This window comes from Schistocerca americana, chromosome 1 (genome assembly GCF_021461395.2).
Source record: "Schistocerca americana isolate TAMUIC-IGC-003095 chromosome 1, iqSchAmer2.1, whole genome shotgun sequence".
Lineage (NCBI taxonomy): Eukaryota > Metazoa > Arthropoda > Insecta > Orthoptera > Acrididae > Schistocerca > Schistocerca americana.
Genome location: NC_060119.1, coordinates 639859004 through 639878935, shown reverse-complemented (window position 1 = coordinate 639878935; position 19932 = coordinate 639859004). Strand labels below are relative to the sequence as shown.

The 19932-nt window shown below is 42.3% G+C and overlaps 1 protein-coding gene across 3 annotated transcripts in view; it reads left to right on the top strand.

The window, feature by feature from the left end:
* LOC124607668 (leukocyte tyrosine kinase receptor) overlaps positions 1-19932 on the top strand; it is a 915076-nt gene that overhangs the window by 322432 nt on the left and 572712 nt on the right. For all 3 annotated transcript variants that reach the window (XM_047139925.1, XM_047139923.1, XM_047139924.1), the window contains exon 2: positions 7639-7846. In XM_047139925.1, the coding sequence (XP_046995881.1) occupies positions 7639-7846 (208 nt within the window). The remainder of the gene's footprint in view (positions 1-7638; positions 7847-19932) is intronic.

Sequence of the window (19932 nt, the reverse complement as noted above, 5' to 3'; positions counted from 1 at the left end):
ATAGACTGTGCTGGAGCATAACACATAGATTGATTAAGTATCATAATTGTGGAATCGAGTGCTATTACTTTGAATACCTTTGATACCAATGATCAACTCCTGAAGAGAACTGGAGAGCTGGGATATATAGGGGGAGCTGGTGTGAGGCTAAGAGGCACGACTCAGTTCGTAATGAGCGTATGTGTGCTTCTACATCTACATCTACATCTACATCTACATCTACATTCATACTCCGAAAGCCACCTGACAGTGTGTGGCGGAGAGTACTTTGAGTACCTCTATCGGTTCTCCCTTCTATTCCAGTCCCGTATTGTTCGTGGAAAGAAAGATTGTCGGTATGCCTCTGTGTAGGCTCTAATCTCTCTGATTTTATCCTCATGGTCTCTTTGCGAGATATACGTAGGAGGGAGCAATATACTGCTTGACTCCTCGGTGAAGGTACGTTCTCGAAACTTCAACTAAAGCCCGTATCGAGCTACTGAGCGTCTCTCTTGCAGAGTCTTCCACTGGAGTTTATGTATCATCTCTGTAACGCTTTCGCGATTACTAAATGATCCTGTAACTAAGCGCGCTGCTCTCCGTTGGATCTTCTATATCTCTATCAACCCTATCTGGTACGGATCCCACACCGGTGAGCAGTATTCAAGCAGTGGGCGAAGAAGTGTACTGCCGGCCGCTGGTGGCCGAGCGGTTCTGGCGCTACAGTCTGGAACCGCGCGACCGCTACGGTCGCAGGTTCGAATCCTGCCTCGGGCATGGATGTGTGTGTTGTCCTTAGGTTAGTTAGGTTTAAGTAGTTCTAACCTCAGCAGTTGAGTCCCATAGTGCTCACAGCCATTTGAACCATTTTTTTGAAGAAGTGTACTGTAACCTACTTTCGTTGTTTTCGGGTTGCATTTCCTTAGTATTCTTCCAATGAATCTCACTCTGGCATCTGCTTTACCGACGATTAATTTTATATTCTCATTCCATTTTAAAGCACTCCTAATGCCTACTCCCACAAAATTTATAGAATTAACTGCTTCCAGTTGCTGACCTGCTATATTGTAGCTAAATGATAAAGGATCTTTCTTTCTATGTATTCGCAGCACATTACACTTGTCTACATTGAGATTCCATTGCCATTCCCTGCACCATGCGTCAATTCGTTGCAGATCCTCCTGCATTTCAGTACAATTTTCCATTGTTACAACCTCTCGATATACTACAGCATCATCCGCAAATAGCCTCAGTGAACTTCCGATGTTATCCACAAGGTCATTTATATATATTGTGAATAGCAACGATCCTACGACACTCCTCTGCGGCACACCTGAAATCACTCTTATTCTACTATATTCGGTTAACAGACTGTTAACTGCTGTGTCAGTTCCTCACTATGTGCTCTTGTGAAAGGGATAGAGTTTCTTGCAAGACGTCTTACAGGCTAATGAGTACGCTTGTCTCATTTCGTTTGGTTTTCTGTTGTAGTCTCCTTTCTGCTGAATGTGAATCCTCACTTGACAGGCAGTGTCACAATGTGTCGACGACCTGACACACCTGCGACGTAGTGGCTTGTTTCCTGATTCTGCCTCTGTCTCGGGATTGCCTTCAGTTTGCCTGTGGTCATTTGAATGCGCTTCAATAAAAATTTACTAATTTCTACCCCTTGCTCTTCTGAGCCAATGGGACAATGAAGTAGCAATGATCGAAATAAAAGAAAGGATCAGCAGGGGGATTAAAATCAAGAGTGAAGGGATATCAGTTGTGTCGTGAATTGTGGCGCATTCGTCTTTTCTGCCGCTGGCGGTGGGTGTTCGAATTGATTAAGCGACGTAAAACGCGAGAGGTCGCGAGTGGAGCACAGCAAGTGCTTGGAACACCACCGCCAGTCGGCGGCAGGCAGCCGCGGTGGAACGATGGCTGAGAGAGGAATCGGCTGGCGAACGGAACTTGTGGGGGGAGGGCCAATGAACCTCTCCTGGAGAGACGAAGCAGGAACGTGTGCGGGGCAGCGAGGCAGTCTGGTGGACGACCGGCCGAGGTTGGCAGGCGTCTGCTGTCAACACGGACAACGTTCTGGCTGGAGCAGCGGACCGTGCTAGGCTTCGCGAATCCAAACAAATGTAGCACATCCAGCAGTGAAGAGCCGGTTGCTGCGGCATGTTTCCGGGTACGACTCAGAAGAGTGTGTGTTTGTTGTGATAATTCTGGCTGTAGTGCATACGAGTGAGGCAGGTTTGGCCTACTTGAGTTGCCTTTTAATCATCCGATGTAACGCAAGGAGGCTGATGATGGGGCAAGTGTATTCACTGAAGGAAGTGTGCCTAGTGAAAATTAAATTGTCATTGCTTCTGGATTTCATTACTTTAACGTTCTGATATTCTGAGCGCTGTTGGGTCCATTGTGAACTCTGTCTCTTGTTTTTCTGTTCAGTATTAAATAGAGTGTTGACTTTCGTTGGGCATATTTGGGATTGGATTTTGAGGTGAGATCTGTTTTTGAGTGTCTCGTTTCTTTCACTACGTGTTGTGTGATCTGTGTATCTTAACTCATGACTTTGTGTTGTAGCCTGAATGAAATTAGAGGGTCTTGTATACTGATAGTCTGTCTGTTGCAATTTAGGTACTAATGCGTTATTAAATTGTGTATTCATTTGCATTCCCTTATTGTACAGCTGTTTGATTCTATTGGGGTAAATTATCAAAATTGTATTGGTTCATAAGTCGGATTTTGTTATTCTGAGTGCCGAGTTCTTTGGTCTTTGTTTATTCTGCACGTGCTCTGGATTGTTAAAAAAAATGGTTCAAATGGCTCTGAGCACTATAGGACTTAACAGCTATGGTCATCAGTCCCCTAGAACTACTTAAACCTAACTAATCTAAGGACATCACACAACACCCAGTCATCACGAGGCAGAGAAAATCCCTGACCCCGCCGGGAATCAAACCCGGGAACCCGGGCGCGGGAAGCGAGAACTCTACCGCACGACCACGAGCTGCGGACTCTGGATTGTTCATACATATTAATAATCTGAATTACATTTGCTAAAGAAATTGTGCGAACCCCCCCCCCCCCCCCCCCCATCCACTTACCACTCGCAACATTCCCTGTGCCACACCATTATAATATTTGCTGAAGATATTGCTATCCCCAGTGGAAGTGAAGAAGATTTGCAGAACCTGTTGAATGAAATTTACAGTTTAATATGCATAAAATATATTTTGAGAGTAAACCGAAGAAAGGCGAAAGAAATGAGTAGTAGTATAAATAGGATTAGGGGAAGGCATGACATCGAAATTGGTGACCACGAAGTTCAAAAATGTTCAAATGTATGTGAAATCTTATGGGACTTAACTGGTAAGGTCATCATCCCCTAAGCTTACACACTACTTAACCTAAATTATCCTAAGGACAAACACACACACCCATGCCCGAGGGAAGACTCGAACCTCCGCCGGGACCAGCCGGACCACGAAGTAGACGAATTTAAAGAATACTGGTATCTTGAAGATAAAATAACATGCGATGTACGAGGCAGTAAAGGCTTAAAAAGAAGATTAGCACAGGAAAAGAGGACATTCCTGGCCAAGAGAAGTCTGCTAGCATCAAATATCGGCATTAATTTGAGGAATACATTTCCGAGACTATACATCTGGAGCAATAAATCGAGGCGTTTGAGATGTAGCACTACAGAAGGATGCTGAAAATTGTTAAGTAGACGGAAAAGACAAGAAATGCGATGGGTCTCTACAGAAACGGCATGAGAAAGAGCACATGGAAAACTCCGATAAGAAGAAAGGACCAGATGATGGGAGGACGTGTGTTAGGACATCTGGAAATAACTTCCACGGTATTAAGAGAGAGCTGCAGAGGGTAAAAACTACACGGCGAGACAGGGAGTGGGATACACCCTACAAGTAACTGGGGACAGGCTGCAAGTGCTGCTCTGATATGAAGAGGCCGGTGCAGGAAAGGAATTAGTTGCGGCCGCATGAAACTAGACGAAAGACTGACGAAGAAAAGGCTATTTAGCTAGCCGAACTGTAATGCTCTTACCATTCCTTGCTTTCCTCCAACAGTAGCGGCAGAGGTATTGCTTTCCAAAGTTTCATACTGAACACATTGAGTGTATCCCTCCTAGAAGCAGAAAACATGATTCATCAGGCAAAACAATACGTCAATACAAAATTAGCAACAATCCAACGTGATGTCAGATGTAAAGTTACTAGTATCACGTAGTGAAAAGCTTCCTCAATGTACTATTTTAAGTCATTTGGGCTGTTGATTTTAGATATCTCCATAAAAAGGAATTTACTGGTGTTATATTGGGAATCTACATATAGGACTGACAGAAGAGATTGAGACGATCCAACGAAGACAATATGTTTTGTCACTGAACTGTTTAGTCCGCGCAACAGCGTTACAGCGATGCTCAACAAGCTCCAGTGGCAGACGCTACAAGAGAGGCGTTGCGCATCGTGGAGATGTTTACTATCGAAATTTCGAGAGAGTATGTAACCTCCCCCTTACTAATCGGCCTAGTCTGCTTGCGATATAAAATATGACCGTGGATCGCGTGTATACCTAATGGAATTTTTCTAATTGGATACGGCCACCTTTCGCGAAGAAGTAATACCGATAAGTAGGGGGAAAGTGTACAACCGATCTTTCTGATAGAAAAGTCTACTAAAAATAAAAAGGTAATTAAACCGAACAGTTATTTTGTGCATTCACTCACGAACAACTCTGGACAGAAAAGGGGTACCACTGATCATGAATCCAAAAGTTACATTAATGAACTACAAGGAAATAATTACGGTCGCCAGCCCACTAGGGCGATTTACATCCAAAATCCTGTACAAGATGATGGGAAAGAAAAACATTTATTATTAAACACTGACGTAGCAACTGAAGGTTGTCACTTTTTTTGACACTAATTTTAAGTGAGTATGTAATGATAAAGAAAACTGAGAAGTCACTTTAACGTTAAGTTTGTCATTAAATTTTGAAAACCCCGACGGGGTCAGGGATTTTCTGTGCCTCGTGATGACTGGGTGTTGTGTGGTGTCCTTAGGTTAGTTAGGTTTAAGTGGTTCTAAGTTCTAGGGGACTGATGACCATAGATGTTAAGTCCCATAGTGCTCAGAGCCAGCAAAATTTGGAAAAAGGCAATCGAGTAATGATTTGAAACTATCCACTCTAACTGTACGTTAGTATTGAACTTCGTTACGTGAACAATGACTTTCAGAGACTTCAACATAACGTCATCAAAGAAATTAGAGAAAGGCAAGCACTTTTTACTTTGCAGCTACTTAATTTTCAAATTGTATTTCATATTATTGTCTGAACAACTGAGCCTTTTTTACTGACTTGAACAGAAATAAATAATAGAATACGTACCAAAGTAAATAGCCATATGCTCCAAGTTATATGTAAAATAAATAAAACTTCTGCACTCTTAATTTGTGCATTTTCTATAGATCTGGATTTTTTCCAGTGATTGATTCTCAAACTTCAGTTAGCATATAAGGAAAAAAGGGAACAAGGACCATGCTTGGTAACAATGTCTGGGGACAATGAGGACACAATCGCCCTGAATTTAACTGATTATTATTTAAATAAAGTTCATTAATCAAATCACATTCAGTTGTGCTGCTGGGTTAGCCGTTAATGCTTTCTACCAATGAACAGTTTTACTTCAGTGCTGTGCGTGCGACGAAACTCGGAGCCGACGACGAATCTGTGTTGCTGGAACTGCTGTTGTTGAAGTCAGTAGCATCTTGTGGGGCCACGGCCAATTACAGGAACGGGCAATTGCAATTAATATAGTCTCTCCCGCCCGTCCACTGTCCTTCCTCCTGCTACTAGTCATCTGGCGGGCGCGCGTACGTGATGCGCCGAAATGGTACACTCTACTGCGAGAGCGTTAACACCACACCGCTCTGCGCAACAAGCCCCTACCCAAAGATTTTACAACGTACAAGCACTGCTATTATCGTTGCTAGTCGATGCAAATAACAATTCCTTTGGCTTTTTCCCAGAGCTTGTAAGTTTCACCGTAAAACACAGATAAATACAATGAAAGGTCAACAGACTTTCACCTAAATGTACATATACAGTGAATCAATGTCCTTACTTATTAAACGAAAGCATTTAAATTACAAATATTTACATACAATTCAAAAAAAAATTTATACCTCGGTAGCAGGTGCCATGCATCGTGGATTTTCGGTGTTACAAGCACATTCTGGGAAGAATCGAACAACATATTACTTCCTCCCACATGCGTCTCGCGAAACCAGAAAATTCGAGAAATTAGAGCTAATACACATACTTACTGACAGTCAATCTTCCCACGCACCGCTCGCAAATGGAACATGAAAGAGAGGATTAAGTTAGTGACAACAGAATTACCCTCTACCACACATCGTCAAGTGGATTTTGGGGTGATAATGTAGACGTAAACATAGTCGTTTGATGTGTATGACATGTTTTTCCACGTCAAGTCCCGTGTCAGGCCAAACCTCGCGTGTTTCTACATTTCCACCTGCATTGTATAGGTCAGTGTAAGGATATATTCTAAAATCTAACCAAATATGAATTCAAACAGCGCGTCGAGGAAGTTTGCCGCTCCGTTACATCAGCAGCTTTACATCTTAAATGTATTCGCAGTTGCGAATATGGACAACCATCAGCAGTATAATCGAATGACGAAAATTTGTGCCATACCTGGACTCGGACTGAGATTTCCCGCTTATCGCGAGCGGTCGCCTTACCATTAGGCTATCCGAGCACAACTCACGGCCAGATAAAAAGTTTGATACATCGTCAACCACCCGTCTACAACTTGCACTCGTACATACATATGCATATTCCCTCACAGGGAACACATTATAATAGAAAGTGGCTTGCCGGTGTCAGCGGAGAAATACGATATTCCAGTGTTTGTATTGTTTCAGAAGTACGATGCAAAGTTCCTTGGGATGTGCATATCCACTTTTATATATCGTCCGCAGGCTGTTTGGAAGGCGCATCCATTTGTACATTCAGGGAAACGGGCACTCATTTGAAAACCTCATTTAAATGAACATTTCGCCACCAGAGCATCAATCTGAACACAACTGACTATTTGCAGAATGTTGCATCCACCCCCAGAACTCTGAACGATTCTAGTTGCGTAATGGAACTGACGGAAATTTGATTTAAACTGATTTGTGCACAGTTGGTATAAATACATCAGCCATATGATAGAAAAAGCATTTCATTTCAAAAATTATAACTCGTTCTGTAATTGCCTCGAAAATAACGAAACAAACTATTTTCGTAATCCGCAGAAAAAGTAAATTTCTTAAGTATAGAATCTGACAGGGCCCACAACGATGATCTGAAGTAACATTTAATTTTTTGCAGTTTCAGCTGTTTCTTAGCGCCACTGACATTAATGCGTGTGTCGTTCGTCTTTTCAGTGGTGTGAGAAGTGAACTGAGGCAGAACTTCTGATCTTCTTTCCTAAAGGGACGACATCATTGTGTAAATGTGATCATAAATAACGATACATGGGTATAATGTTACACATATATAGTGTCTAAAGATAGCCGAGTATATTGCGAATGAGTGTCTGCAGCCTTCAGACACTGACATGGACTCTGTGCGCAGGACACTACCTGCTGGTGCAGAGCCGCGGGGGCCCGCCGCTGGAGTACCTGGTTCGAAGCCCGCGCACGCCCAGCACCATGCAGCGCTGCCGCCTCCACCTGTGGCTGCACATGCTCAACATGGACGACGGCCACTTCAAGGTCGTCATCGAGAAGGACGTCAGCCCCGCCGTCATCGTCATCGATAAGCGCGGAAACTCCGACAACGCGTAAGTCTGCACATGTTTATGTGACACACCCAATGCCTCTAAATCCCTAGCTATTAAATAACTCACTCCACAGTTTGTACTTTCGTGTGTACAATGTATTCCACCTGTGAAACTAAGGTATTACACTTCTGAATCCTCAACAGTTTAGTTCAGTGGTTTATTTATTCTCAGTCCCGGCGATCTCTCGTTGTGATATGGAACGGCAGTGCTGGTGGGCAAAACTTAAGAACGAGAATAACTTTTGCATAATGTGTCGCTGCTAAGTAACATAGCTCGATGAAACTTGGGCCGTACGTAGAAAGAACTGCTACAGTACAGTGCACAAAGTAGCTGAAAGAAATACCAATGAGACGAAAAGAAATAACACTTTTACTCAAAGACAATAATTGTACTGAAGGCCCAGCGTTTCAGAATGGTCCCCAGGACATTGAAAAAGGCAGGAAATGATTTTTAATACAGCGTGTGGTCACTTCGCAAGGAAATTCATGCTCTGTGACGAGCTCCGATACTGGATGGCAAGGAGTTGTTGTGGTAGGGTGTTCCGTTCCTCCACTAGTGTAGTTGAATACTGTCAGATAGTCGTTGATGCGCGTTTTTGTGCTGCGGTATGTCTTCCTAACGCATCGCATACCTGCCTGATGGGATTGTAGTCGGAGGAACATACAGACAAGTCCATTTTTCGAACATCCTCTCGTTCCAAGAGCGTCTTCACCTGCGCTGTTGAATGCGGTCGCACGCACTGTCATTCATAAAAAGGAAGTCAGGCCCCGAATGCAGCCTGAAAAGAAGCACATTGAGAATAAGTTTTTTTTTTGGTCATCAGTCTACTGACTGCTTTGATGGGGCCCGCCACGAATTCCTTTCCTGTGCTAACCTCTTCATCTCAGAGTAGCACTTGCAACCTACGTCCTCAATTATTTGCTTGACGTATTCCAATCTCTGTCTTCCTCCACAGTTTTTGCCCTCTACAGCTACCTCTAGTACCATGGAAGTCATTCCCTCATGTCTTAGCAGATGTCCTGTCATCCTGTTCTCTTTATCAGTGTTTTCCACATATTCCTTTCCTCTCCGATTCTGCGTAGAACCTCCTCATTCCTTACCTTATCAGTCCACCTAATTTTCAACATTCGTCTATAGCACCACATCTCAAATGCTTCGATTCTCTTCTGTTCCGGTTTTCCCACAGTCCATGTTTCACTACCATACACTGCTGTACTCCAGACGTACATCCTCAGAAATTTCTTCTCTTGGCCAAAAATGCATTTTTTGCCATAGCGAGTCTGCTTTGATGTCCTCCTTGCTCAGTCCGTCATTGGTTATTTTACTGCCTAGGAAGCAGAATTCTTTAACTTCATTGACTTCGTGACCATCAATCCTGATGTTAAGTTAAGTTTCTCGCTGTTCTCGTTTCTACTACTTCTCATTACCTTCGTCTTTCTCCGATTTACTCTCAAACCATACTGTGTACTCATTAGACTGTTCATTCCGTTCAACAGATCATTTAATTCTTCTTCACTTTCACTCAGGATAGCAATGTCATCAGCGAATCGTATCACTGATATCCATTCACCTTGGATTTTAATTCCACTCCTGAACCTTTCTTTTATTTCCATCATTGCTTCCTCGATGTACAGATTGAAGAGTAGGGGCGAAAGGCTACAGCCTTGTCTTACACCCTTCTTAATACGAGCACTTCGTTCTTGATCGTTCACTCTTATTATTCCCTCTTGGTTGTTGTACATATTGTATATGACCCGTCTCTCCCTATAGCTTACCCCTACTTTTTTCAGAATCTCGAACAGCTTGCACCATTTTATATTGTCGAACGCTTTTTCCAGGTCGACAAATCCTATGAAAGTGTCTTGATTTTTCTTTAGCCTTGCTTCCATTATTAGCCGTAACGTCGGAATTGCCTCTCTCGTCCCTTTACTTTTCCTAAAGCCAAACTGATCGTCACCTAGCGCATTCTCAGTTTTCCTTTCCATTCTTCTGTATATTATTCTTGTAAGCAGCTTCGATGCATGAGCTGTTAAGCTGATTGTGCGATAATTCTCGCACTTGTCAACTCTTGCCGTCTTCGGAATTGTGTGGATGATGCTTTTCCGAAAGTCATATGGTGTATCGCCAGACTCATTTATTCTACACACCAACGTGAATAGTCGTTTTGTTGCCACTTCCCCCAATGATTTTAGAAATTCTGATGGAATGTTATCCACCCCTTCTGCCTTATTTGACTGTAAGTCCTCCAAAGCTCTTTTAAATTCCGATTCTAATACTGGATCCCCTATCTCTTCTAAATCGACTCCTGTTTCTTCTTCTATCACATCAGACAAATCTTCACCCTCATAGAGGCTTTCAATGTATTCTTTCCACCTATCTGCTCTCTCCTCTGCATTTAACGGTGGAATTCCCGTTGCACTCTTAATGTTACCACCGTTGCTTTTAATGTCACCAAAGGTTGTTTTGACTTTCCTGTATACTGAGTCTGTCCTTCCGACAATCATATCTTTTTCGATGTCTTCACATTTTTCCTGCAGCCATTTCGTCTTAGCTTCCCTGCACTTCCTATTTATTTCATTCCTCAGCGACTTGTATTTCTGTATTCCTGATTTTCTCGGAACATGTTTGTACTTCCTCCTTTCATCAATGGGCTGAAGTATTTCTTCTGTTACCCATGGTTTCTTCGCAGCTACCTTCTTTGCACCTATGTTTTCCTTCCCAACTTTTGTGATGGCCCTTTTTAGAGATGTCCATTCCTCTTCAACTGTACTGCCTACTGCGCAATTCCATATTGCTGTATCTATAGCGTTAGAGAACTTCAAACGTATCTCGTCATTCCTTAGTACTTCCGTATCCCACTTCTTTGCGTATTGATTCTTTCTGACTAATGTCTTGAACTTCAGCCTACTCTTCATCACTACTATATTGTGATCTGAGTATATATCTGCTCCTGGGTACGCCTTACAATCCAGTATCTGATTTCGGAGTCTCTGTCTGACCATGATGTAATCTAATTGAAATCTTCCCGTATCTCCCGCCCTTTTCCAAGTATACCTCCTCCTCTTGTGATTCTTGAACAGGGTATTCGCTATTACTACCTGAAACTTGTTACAGAACTCAATTAGTCTTTCTCCTCTCTCATTCCTCGTCCCAAGTCCATATTCTCCTGTAACCTTTTCTTCTACTCCTTCCCCTATAACTGCATTCCAGTCGCCCATGACTATTAGATTTTCGTCCCCCTTTACATACTGCATTACCCTTTCAATATCCTCACACACTTTCTCTATCTGTTCATCTTCAGCTTGCGACGTCGGCATGTATACCTGAACTATCGTTGTCGGTGTTGGTCTGCTGTGGATTGTGATTAGAACAACCCGGTCACTGAACTGTTCACAGTAACACACCCTCTGCCCTACCTTCCTATTCATAACGAATCCTACTCCTGTTATACCATTTTCTGCTGCTGTTGATATTACCCGATACTCATCTGACCAGAAATCCTTGTCTTCCTTCCACTTCACTTCACTGACCCCTACTATATCTAGATTGAGCCTTTGCATTTCCCTTTCCAGATTTTCTAGTTTCCCTACCACGTTCAAGCTTCTGACATTCCACGCCCCGACTCGTAGAACGTTATCCTTTCGTTGATTATTCAATCTTTTTCTCATGGTAACTTCCCCCTTGGTAGTCCCCTCCCGGAGATCCGAATGTGGGACTATTCCGGAATCTTTTGCCAATGGAGAGATCATCATGACACTTCTTCAATTACAGGCCCCATGTCCTGTGGATACACGTTACGTGTCTGTAATGCAGTGGTTTCCATTGCCTTCTGCATCCTCATGTCATTGATCATTGCTGATTCTTCCGCCTTTAGGGGCAATTTCCCATCCCTAGGACAAGAGAGTGCCCTGAACCTCTATCCGCTCCTCCGCCCTCTTTGACAAGGCCGTTGGCAGAATGAGGCTGACTTCTTATGCCGGAAGTCTTCGGCCGCCAATGCTGATTATTTATCAAAATTTAGGCAGTGGCGGTGATCGAACCCGGGACCGAAGACGTTTTGATTATGAATCAAAGACGCTACCCCTAGACCACAGGTCAGTGTTACAATAACGTTGCCTGCTGAGTGTAACGTGTTCATAGAAGATCTGGAGGTCAGTACGCCCATCCAACATCAAGCCTCCCCACGCCGTAGCACATGGAACACCAAAATGATCGTGTTCGCGTTCGTAGGCACATTATGTAGTCTCACCTCTCACCATATGAAGATATTAATGCACTCGGGAGCATTGTCGGCCATGATTGTTTTAGTCGTCTAGGTGTTATGGCATGTGGTGGCTTAATGTTGCAAGGACATTCTGACGTCCAAATCTTTGAACACGGTACAGTCAAAAGTCAACGCTATTGTGACACTGTACTCCTTCCCAGGTACTTCTTTTCAGGGATGCATTTGGCCATGAGTCTATTCTTGTGGATGACAAGGCGTGACTGTATAGAACAGCGCAAGTGGAGGAGCTCTTGAAACGAGAGGATATTCGGTTAATGGACAGCTCCGCCCGTTGCTCAGACTTAAATCCATCGAGCATGTGTGAGATGCGCTGGGGAGATGTAATGCAGCACGTCCAAATGGTCCAAATGCACCAACAACCATCTAACAGTTGTCAACCGCGCTGGTCGACGAATGGAACGCCCTACCGTAAGAGCTGCTTACCAACCTTGTAGCCAACGCGGGAGCATGCTGCAGGGCATGCACCGTCGTCCGAGGTGGCCACATCCTGTTAAGAACCATGCCCCACCTTTTGTAATGTTATAGGAAACCATCATAAAGCACGACTTCTGTGCAATTATTGCCTTTGAAAAAGGATGTCATTTCTCTTCGTCTCAGTACGTATTCCTTTCAGTTACCTTGTGTGCTATGCTGTAGTAGCTCTTTCTATGTATGGTCTAAATTTCATACAGCTGTTTCTACTTAGCGACGCCTAATATAATTCTTAGCTACGTTCTTAAATTATGCTCGTCTCTGTACATTATATTCAGAAATGGCAAGGTTCACAAAGTAGATATGATTTAATTTTTTGTTCAAAATTAATTTTATCTATTAGATATTAGTACACGATCAAAGATTTTCAGGTCTAAATACCTCTCTCATTTCTGTGCCTACTAATACTGAGTAAGGGATAGTGAATTCATTTCTCCTTGTATAATAGAGTTGGAGTAAGAAGGTCCCTGACAGCTGGCAGCACTGCTGCCAGCATTCAACTGCGAAGCGCTAACGGCGACACAAGAACCTCCTACAGAGCTGCGCCAACACTGAAGCATAGCCATAGAGACATTTACGAAATCGCGTTACGTGACTGTTTGATGTAGGCGCGCTAAACTGCTGCGCCAGCTCTCTGCAACTGTCAGAGAACTTCGTACGTTTATGAATGTTATTATTGTTTCCAAACCGTGATTGATAGTTGGTCACAAACTTGATAAAGGACTAAATGTACCGCGTGGTTGTTGTTTGCTTATCATTTAAAGGGCTCTATGCAAGGGTAGCTAAGGAGGGCGTAGTCAAAGGGGTAGGGGGAGGGTGAAGGTTCAGACTCCCCTATCGCCTACAATAAATTATATTACCCAGTTGCCTGATACTCAAATTGAAAGAGGCAAGTGACGGTCAAATTTTGCTTTTGAGGGTGTTACTGTGGCTTATATGCAACGTAGCGCGACTCCGAAACAGATGTGGAAGCTTCGACGTGTTGGCAAGGGATTTGCGTGGCATCCGTGTCTCTCCGACGTGCATGGAGTAAATGTGCAAAGATGAATTATGGCGACGTTATTACCAAATGCGTCCAAACGGGACCAACGTGCTGTTACCTGTTACTCTTTTATTGGCTTCGGAAGGACAAACACTGGTAACATCCATCGGTGAATGAAGAATTTGTACGGGGAAGCCTATCTGTCCAAAACCAGCGTTGTGAAGTGGTGCGCTCAAGGAGTGATGCTGCTCGATGACAACGCATGTCCCCATATAAGTGTAGTAAGACAGGCATTATGCCAATAACGCGATGATCGCGCCTTCGGTTCTTTAATGAGCCGTTGAAGGGTCGACGATTCCTGTCGGGCGAGGATACGCGGCAGGCAGTTACACACTTTTTCACGCAATAGGGCACGCTGTTTTACCAACCAAAAGGGTATCTTTAACTTGATGCTTCAGTGTAATGATTTCCTCAATGCGCACTGCAATTTTGCATCAGTGGCATACCAATTGTGGGCTGTACACCCTTGTAACAGAAATTTTTTGATGTCTCTTGTATTTTGATGTTCACTCATACGACGAAAGAAGAATACGCACTATCGACAATCAAAAAGGTCATTGATACGCCTAAATTAGCACTATCGGCTGTAACCTATCCCACCTTTACTCAAGACTAACAATTGTACATTGTTACCTTACTTGAATCTAGTTGTTTTTCTGTTCATCAGTTCAGTTCTTATTTACAGATGAATTTAACCTAAACTCTATTGTTTACTGTTTTTAGCAGTTTTCTGTCCTGGTGATTTCCAATTGTAGATAATTTTGTAACAAAAAATGGGAGGAAAACAATTTTTATCGTCCACTTGCGTTAAGATAAGTTAAAAATACATACGCACAACTAAAATAGCCTCATTACATTTCTATAGCAGTTTAATGTTAAGACTAGAGTCGCCATTTGGAGACAGGTAGAACTTTGGGTTTGCAATATTTCAGCATTTCTCAAGGCAGCGGTGCAGTAAGATCCTTACAAATAACATCAACCTAAAACCAGTGCATAAAAATACACTTGGATTTGCCACTGTCGCCCAAAAAGCGCATTGATCAACAAAAATATCGTCCAAACGGTGATGGGTGCATTTCTTCAAAAGATTTGCTCAAAATTCTACCAAAGCTCAAAAGACAAGATATCGCCCAATGGGCAGTACTCAGTTATTAAAACTGGTCCAATACGGAACGAAGGGGGGAGGAAAACAAAGTACAACAACCAGTTTTGCCAAATTCTCTACCGAGCAGCGTACCTCTGCGCATTGAGGCGCTGAGCTAGTAGCCCCTGGATTCGAGAGCCAAGGTGATTTGCCAAGACGGGGAAGAAAACGTCAAAACGGAGCGTGGAATGCCGTCGACGTACCGCTAAGATTTAAGGGTGCCGCAGATGACAACCAAAGGGGTCCTGCTGTGAAAAGAAACGGCACCCCAGAACGTCACTCCTGTTGCCGGGTCGAATGGCAGGTGGCAGTGAGGTTGGTATCCCACCGTCGTCTGCGGCGTCTCCAGACACGACTTTGGCCTGTGATCTCATAGACTGGGATACAGTCGTCTTCAGTGATGAGTCCCGCTTGGGACTGAGCTCCGATGACCAGCAAGACGTCTCTGGAGGCGCCCCAGACAATAGTGGGAGACCAACCTGACTGTCGTCTGGCGCCCCGTAAGGCCTGAGAAGCAGCAGTGATGGTTTGGGGTGTCATTTCATTTCATAGCAGGACCCCTTTGGTTGTCATGCGCGGCACCCTTGTAGCACAAGCACAGCGGCACGCTAACGATATTCCACTTTTTTTTTGTTGTCTTCAAGATAAGCCATACTGAGACAACATTTCAGCAAGACAATGTCCGCCCGCAAACGGAGAGAGTTTCTACTGCTTGTCTTCGTGCTCGCCAGACCGTACCTTCGCCATCAAGGTCGTCGGATCTCTTCCCAATTTTCCCAATTGAGAACGTCTGGAGCATCATGAGCGGGCCCTCCAATCACCACGCGATTTTAACGACCTATCTCGCCAATTCGACAGGATTTTGGCACGAGATCCCTCAGGAGGACATCCACCAATTCTGTCTGCCATTGACAAGCCGAATGAATGCTAGCATAAAGGCCAGAGATGGACTAACGTTTTATTGACTTGCTCAGTTAATGAAGCTCTTGCTCTTGAATAAATCATCCAATCTTTGTTTAACTGTAACCATTTGTTTGTATGTACATGTACATCAGATCTACCGATTGCCATCCCATTTGGATAATTCCTTCGTGGTGCACCTTTTTTTGTTTTAAAATGTATTTGTTGTATGTAGAGACTACATGCTTAATATTTAGGAGAATCACAATAATTTTTTGAATTTAGTATTTTAGCATTATTTTGTCCCAGAACAACTCAATGACCATCAATATAAACTTTTCATTCACAAAATCTAAGCTCTTTAGTAAGGAGGATAAAGGGTGCCCGTAAGCTTAAGGGTCAAAATTATACAAACGGTGGAGAATTCTAAACTGAGTAAGCTAAGGATATAATGGTCGGAAATTAATAAACCAGGAATGCGTGGTATTGAATGAGCAATCAGTGTGAAGCGCGTTTTGTAGGCTGCACATGTTCTATAACAAACAGTTTCACGGTTCATCAACATTGGTGGCGGTATGATAAATAGTACTATTTCTCTGCTATGTTCATTGTGGGGATTACCAGTGTTTACACTTCATGACTAGTTATTAAAAGACGGAGCGCTACCTGTTACAGGAACTGGTAGACATTCAATTAAAGTATAGTACAAAAAGATTCTGCATCTGGGAAGCCAAATGAATATACGGAGAAGAGTTTCGCAACGGACTTCGACTATAGAATTTGAGGCGATTGTTTTGGATCGTGTGGAATGATGTTTTACGAACAAGCGGTTGCAACTTGTCCCTGAAGTGTGCACTTCAGGAACACAATGTGGGCAAGTTGGAGCTAGGGGCAACGAACGTGCAGACCAATTTCCAAATATGCTGCACCGTGTACCTCTCGCTGCAATACCATAATGTGATATTCGTATAATCGTAGAACAAGTAAGAGCGGAATGGACAATGTTAGTGGATATGGATAGTAACATCAATGGCTCATGAAACTGGGCAATTCAGTTTCTCTACCAGCGCTCACGAGAAAAGATATTGCTACAATTAACAGAACAAGAACCCCCTTCAAGTTGTTATTCCTAACTCACTGAGCAGGACACTGAACGTTTGCTAAAAGGTATCAATAAATAAAATCATCCAGGAATAAGTGTGCTGCATTTTAAAATAAATAGCGTTTATTTTTCTCTTAGTGTAGCTTTAAGCTCTATGAACAGATCCGTTGCCAAACGTATTTTCCATTTCACCCGTCTTTATGAAAGGGCGCTTTAAAATTTGAGGTGTTTCTCGTATGTTTTATGATGTATACCTTCAGCATTAAATGAAAAACACGAGTCTTTTTAAGGTCCTCCTTAATAAATCGGACTCCCCCTTTAACAAAATCCTGACCGCTCCTTGGACTTAATGTGAAGACGTTTTATCAACATTTTATCACTGTTCACGCATCTGTGCAACAAATACTTATTCCACAGTTAAGAATTTGCAGTTGCCCAGAATGTGTTGCCATAAGATATCAGTGAATGAAAATTGGAAAATTAAGTGTACTTTTTTAAAAATTTTATCTCCAAAGTCTGCTAGTATCTATGAAGCAAAAATGTTATAGAGCGTGGACGTTTCAGAAGATCTTTAGTTTGTGACCTCCCCTAAGAATTTTCATTATTCTGTTTTATTTACTGATATTGACTCATGGATTATTCCTCACAGTGTCGTAAAGCAGTACGCAGTGCAAAAGTGCGTCTCTTGAGTTTCATCTAACTTCAGTGACAGTGCAATAGATTTTCCTGTATTAAAAATATGGTTCGAATTGTTCTTATTCTGGTCGATCATAACATTCAAATAGCATTTATGGTCAATATTCTCACGAAATATCTGTTACTTTTATGTAATTAAAGCTTAAAAACACTTAAATATCAAGCTTTGCTCACGTGATCGAAAACGCTCTCTTATTAGCTCTGGTGATGTCACAGACTAGGAGTAAGAAGAAATTATACGTGTGTTACAAGTGTTAGCCGAAGTTACGATCTTTTTACGTACTTTCTCTGCAAACAGTTTACCTATTTAGCGAAGAAACACAATTACAACTTTTAACTAACAATGGAAAGGAATCTTGTGTACGCTGATAGTGGTAACCTTGCGAAACATCATGCGTTTATGCTCCACCCATTTAGAGCAGCGATATGTGCAACGACGGACATTCTTTTCCCTACTCCTTACGACATCATTAAAGTCACTCAAAACTAAGGAATTGTAGAAGTTTTGCAAATGGGTCCGTATATGATACCAGATTGTCAAATAGCAGTCATTAGTTACGACACAAAGCACAATAAAAATTTTCTTGGCAAATCTTAGTGTTGGTTACCTCTCTAGAAAGCTCTCAGCAGATACATTCTTCTCACCAGGAGCTTCATTTTTACGTAATATGATAACTTCATAAGTTTAGACAATAGGGATCCCTAGCTGGACAGTACGAAGATAAAAACATTGTTTCTAATAAAATACAAAATGTGTGGTCACATGAACTAGAAAATGTGTTTTTGAATGTGACTTGTGTGAACAGCGATTTCAAATGTAAGCGCATGGAGACAGCAAGTAAAACACAACAATATTCCGTTCCGTTTCTGATCGGGGAAGTGAAGTTTTGTAATTGCGATTTGGTTTTCATATCAAAGGACTGCGAAGGCGTTTTACAAGTAGATTAAAATATTCGTTCGGGTTGGATTCGAACCAGCGATCTGTTGACATCATCTTATAAAATTCGACCCTCCCGCTCTAACAACTGAGCTACCGAATAATTTGTGTGAAACTGGATAAAATGACAAAGAGTTTAATTTCACTGAACGACGCTGTCCTTCCTTGTAACAGTGGAAAAGCATATCTCGGAGGTAAATTAATGTTAACTTCACTGTGCAACACATTTTTAATCAAGACAGTGAACTTTTTCGTCGACATGGTAGCAATTTGCCGGTACAGTGCAATCACATTTTACGCGTATTCTCATTCTCTGGAAAGGTCCGAAACAACTTTTCAGTAGTTTTATAGATATATATGTACAGTATGGTACTACTCACCGTTTGTAACCCATTTTCCGAATCGTAAATTCCAAAGCAAGACATTGTTGTGAATTAGCAGCGAGCTAGCCACAGACCTCAAAGGCATCACATAGTTCGAATGGATCGTTTTAGCGGCTTTCAAATTATTTGAATTTCATTTCCGCTGTTATAAAAGAATACTGAAATTCAAGAAGAAAAAAAGCACGTTAGGAGCATAAAATGACATAATTAATCACGCAAGGAAATTTCCAGCAAACAGTGAAATATCCTGTTGCAGATAACCATTAAACAATTTTTTTTTTAAATTATGCACTTCAGGTGTTGAAGTTTCTCTGTTTGATCTGATTTAACAGTTACACATTCCTGCTACATTATTCACCGCATATTACTGAGCACGATGAAGCGTATTGTCTGCAACTCGTCTAATGCACTTGGGATTTTTAGATTTATCTCTCTCTTTACTCATCTACACAGGAAACCAGCGAAGGTCTCAGATCAGGATTCGGGCAGGCCATTGCGTGCAAATGTTGCGAACTGGAAACCAAACATGTAACATACCACTAAACTTGCTTGTGGAATATGGGACAGCATCATCCTGCATAAACATAATTTATAAAATTTTTGCCTCCTTTCATTCTAATCTACTTGCACATATGTACTGCGTAAATTGGGAGAATGTTCTCGAGCATCAAATCTTTGAGTCAGTTAACTAAACTGTCTCTGGACACAATCAAAGTCACTTTCCAGCACATCTACAGTCCATTCCGCTATTAATTCCATTATTAGTCCATATGCGCGGTGTTGTTGATACTGGGTATTGGGTAAGTACTTTTTCTTTCTGTATTAAATTTCACCATTATATATTAGTTACGCTGCACCCCACAAGTAAAAAAAAATTAAACAATGATACTAACTCTTGTTTCTACGTACCAGTTGGCACAAAACAGATGTAGTTCCGATGTCCACATGTCTTATCATGCTGTCCGATACAAATGAACACTTAATAATTGTTTTGGCACCAACTAAATTTGACGCTCCGAGCTCACGATTCACAGGGGAAGGGAGGGGGGAGTATCGATAGGAGACGCTTTCAAGATCCGACAACATAGACCTAGTTATACATTACTCAAGGTATTACTAGCTTGTC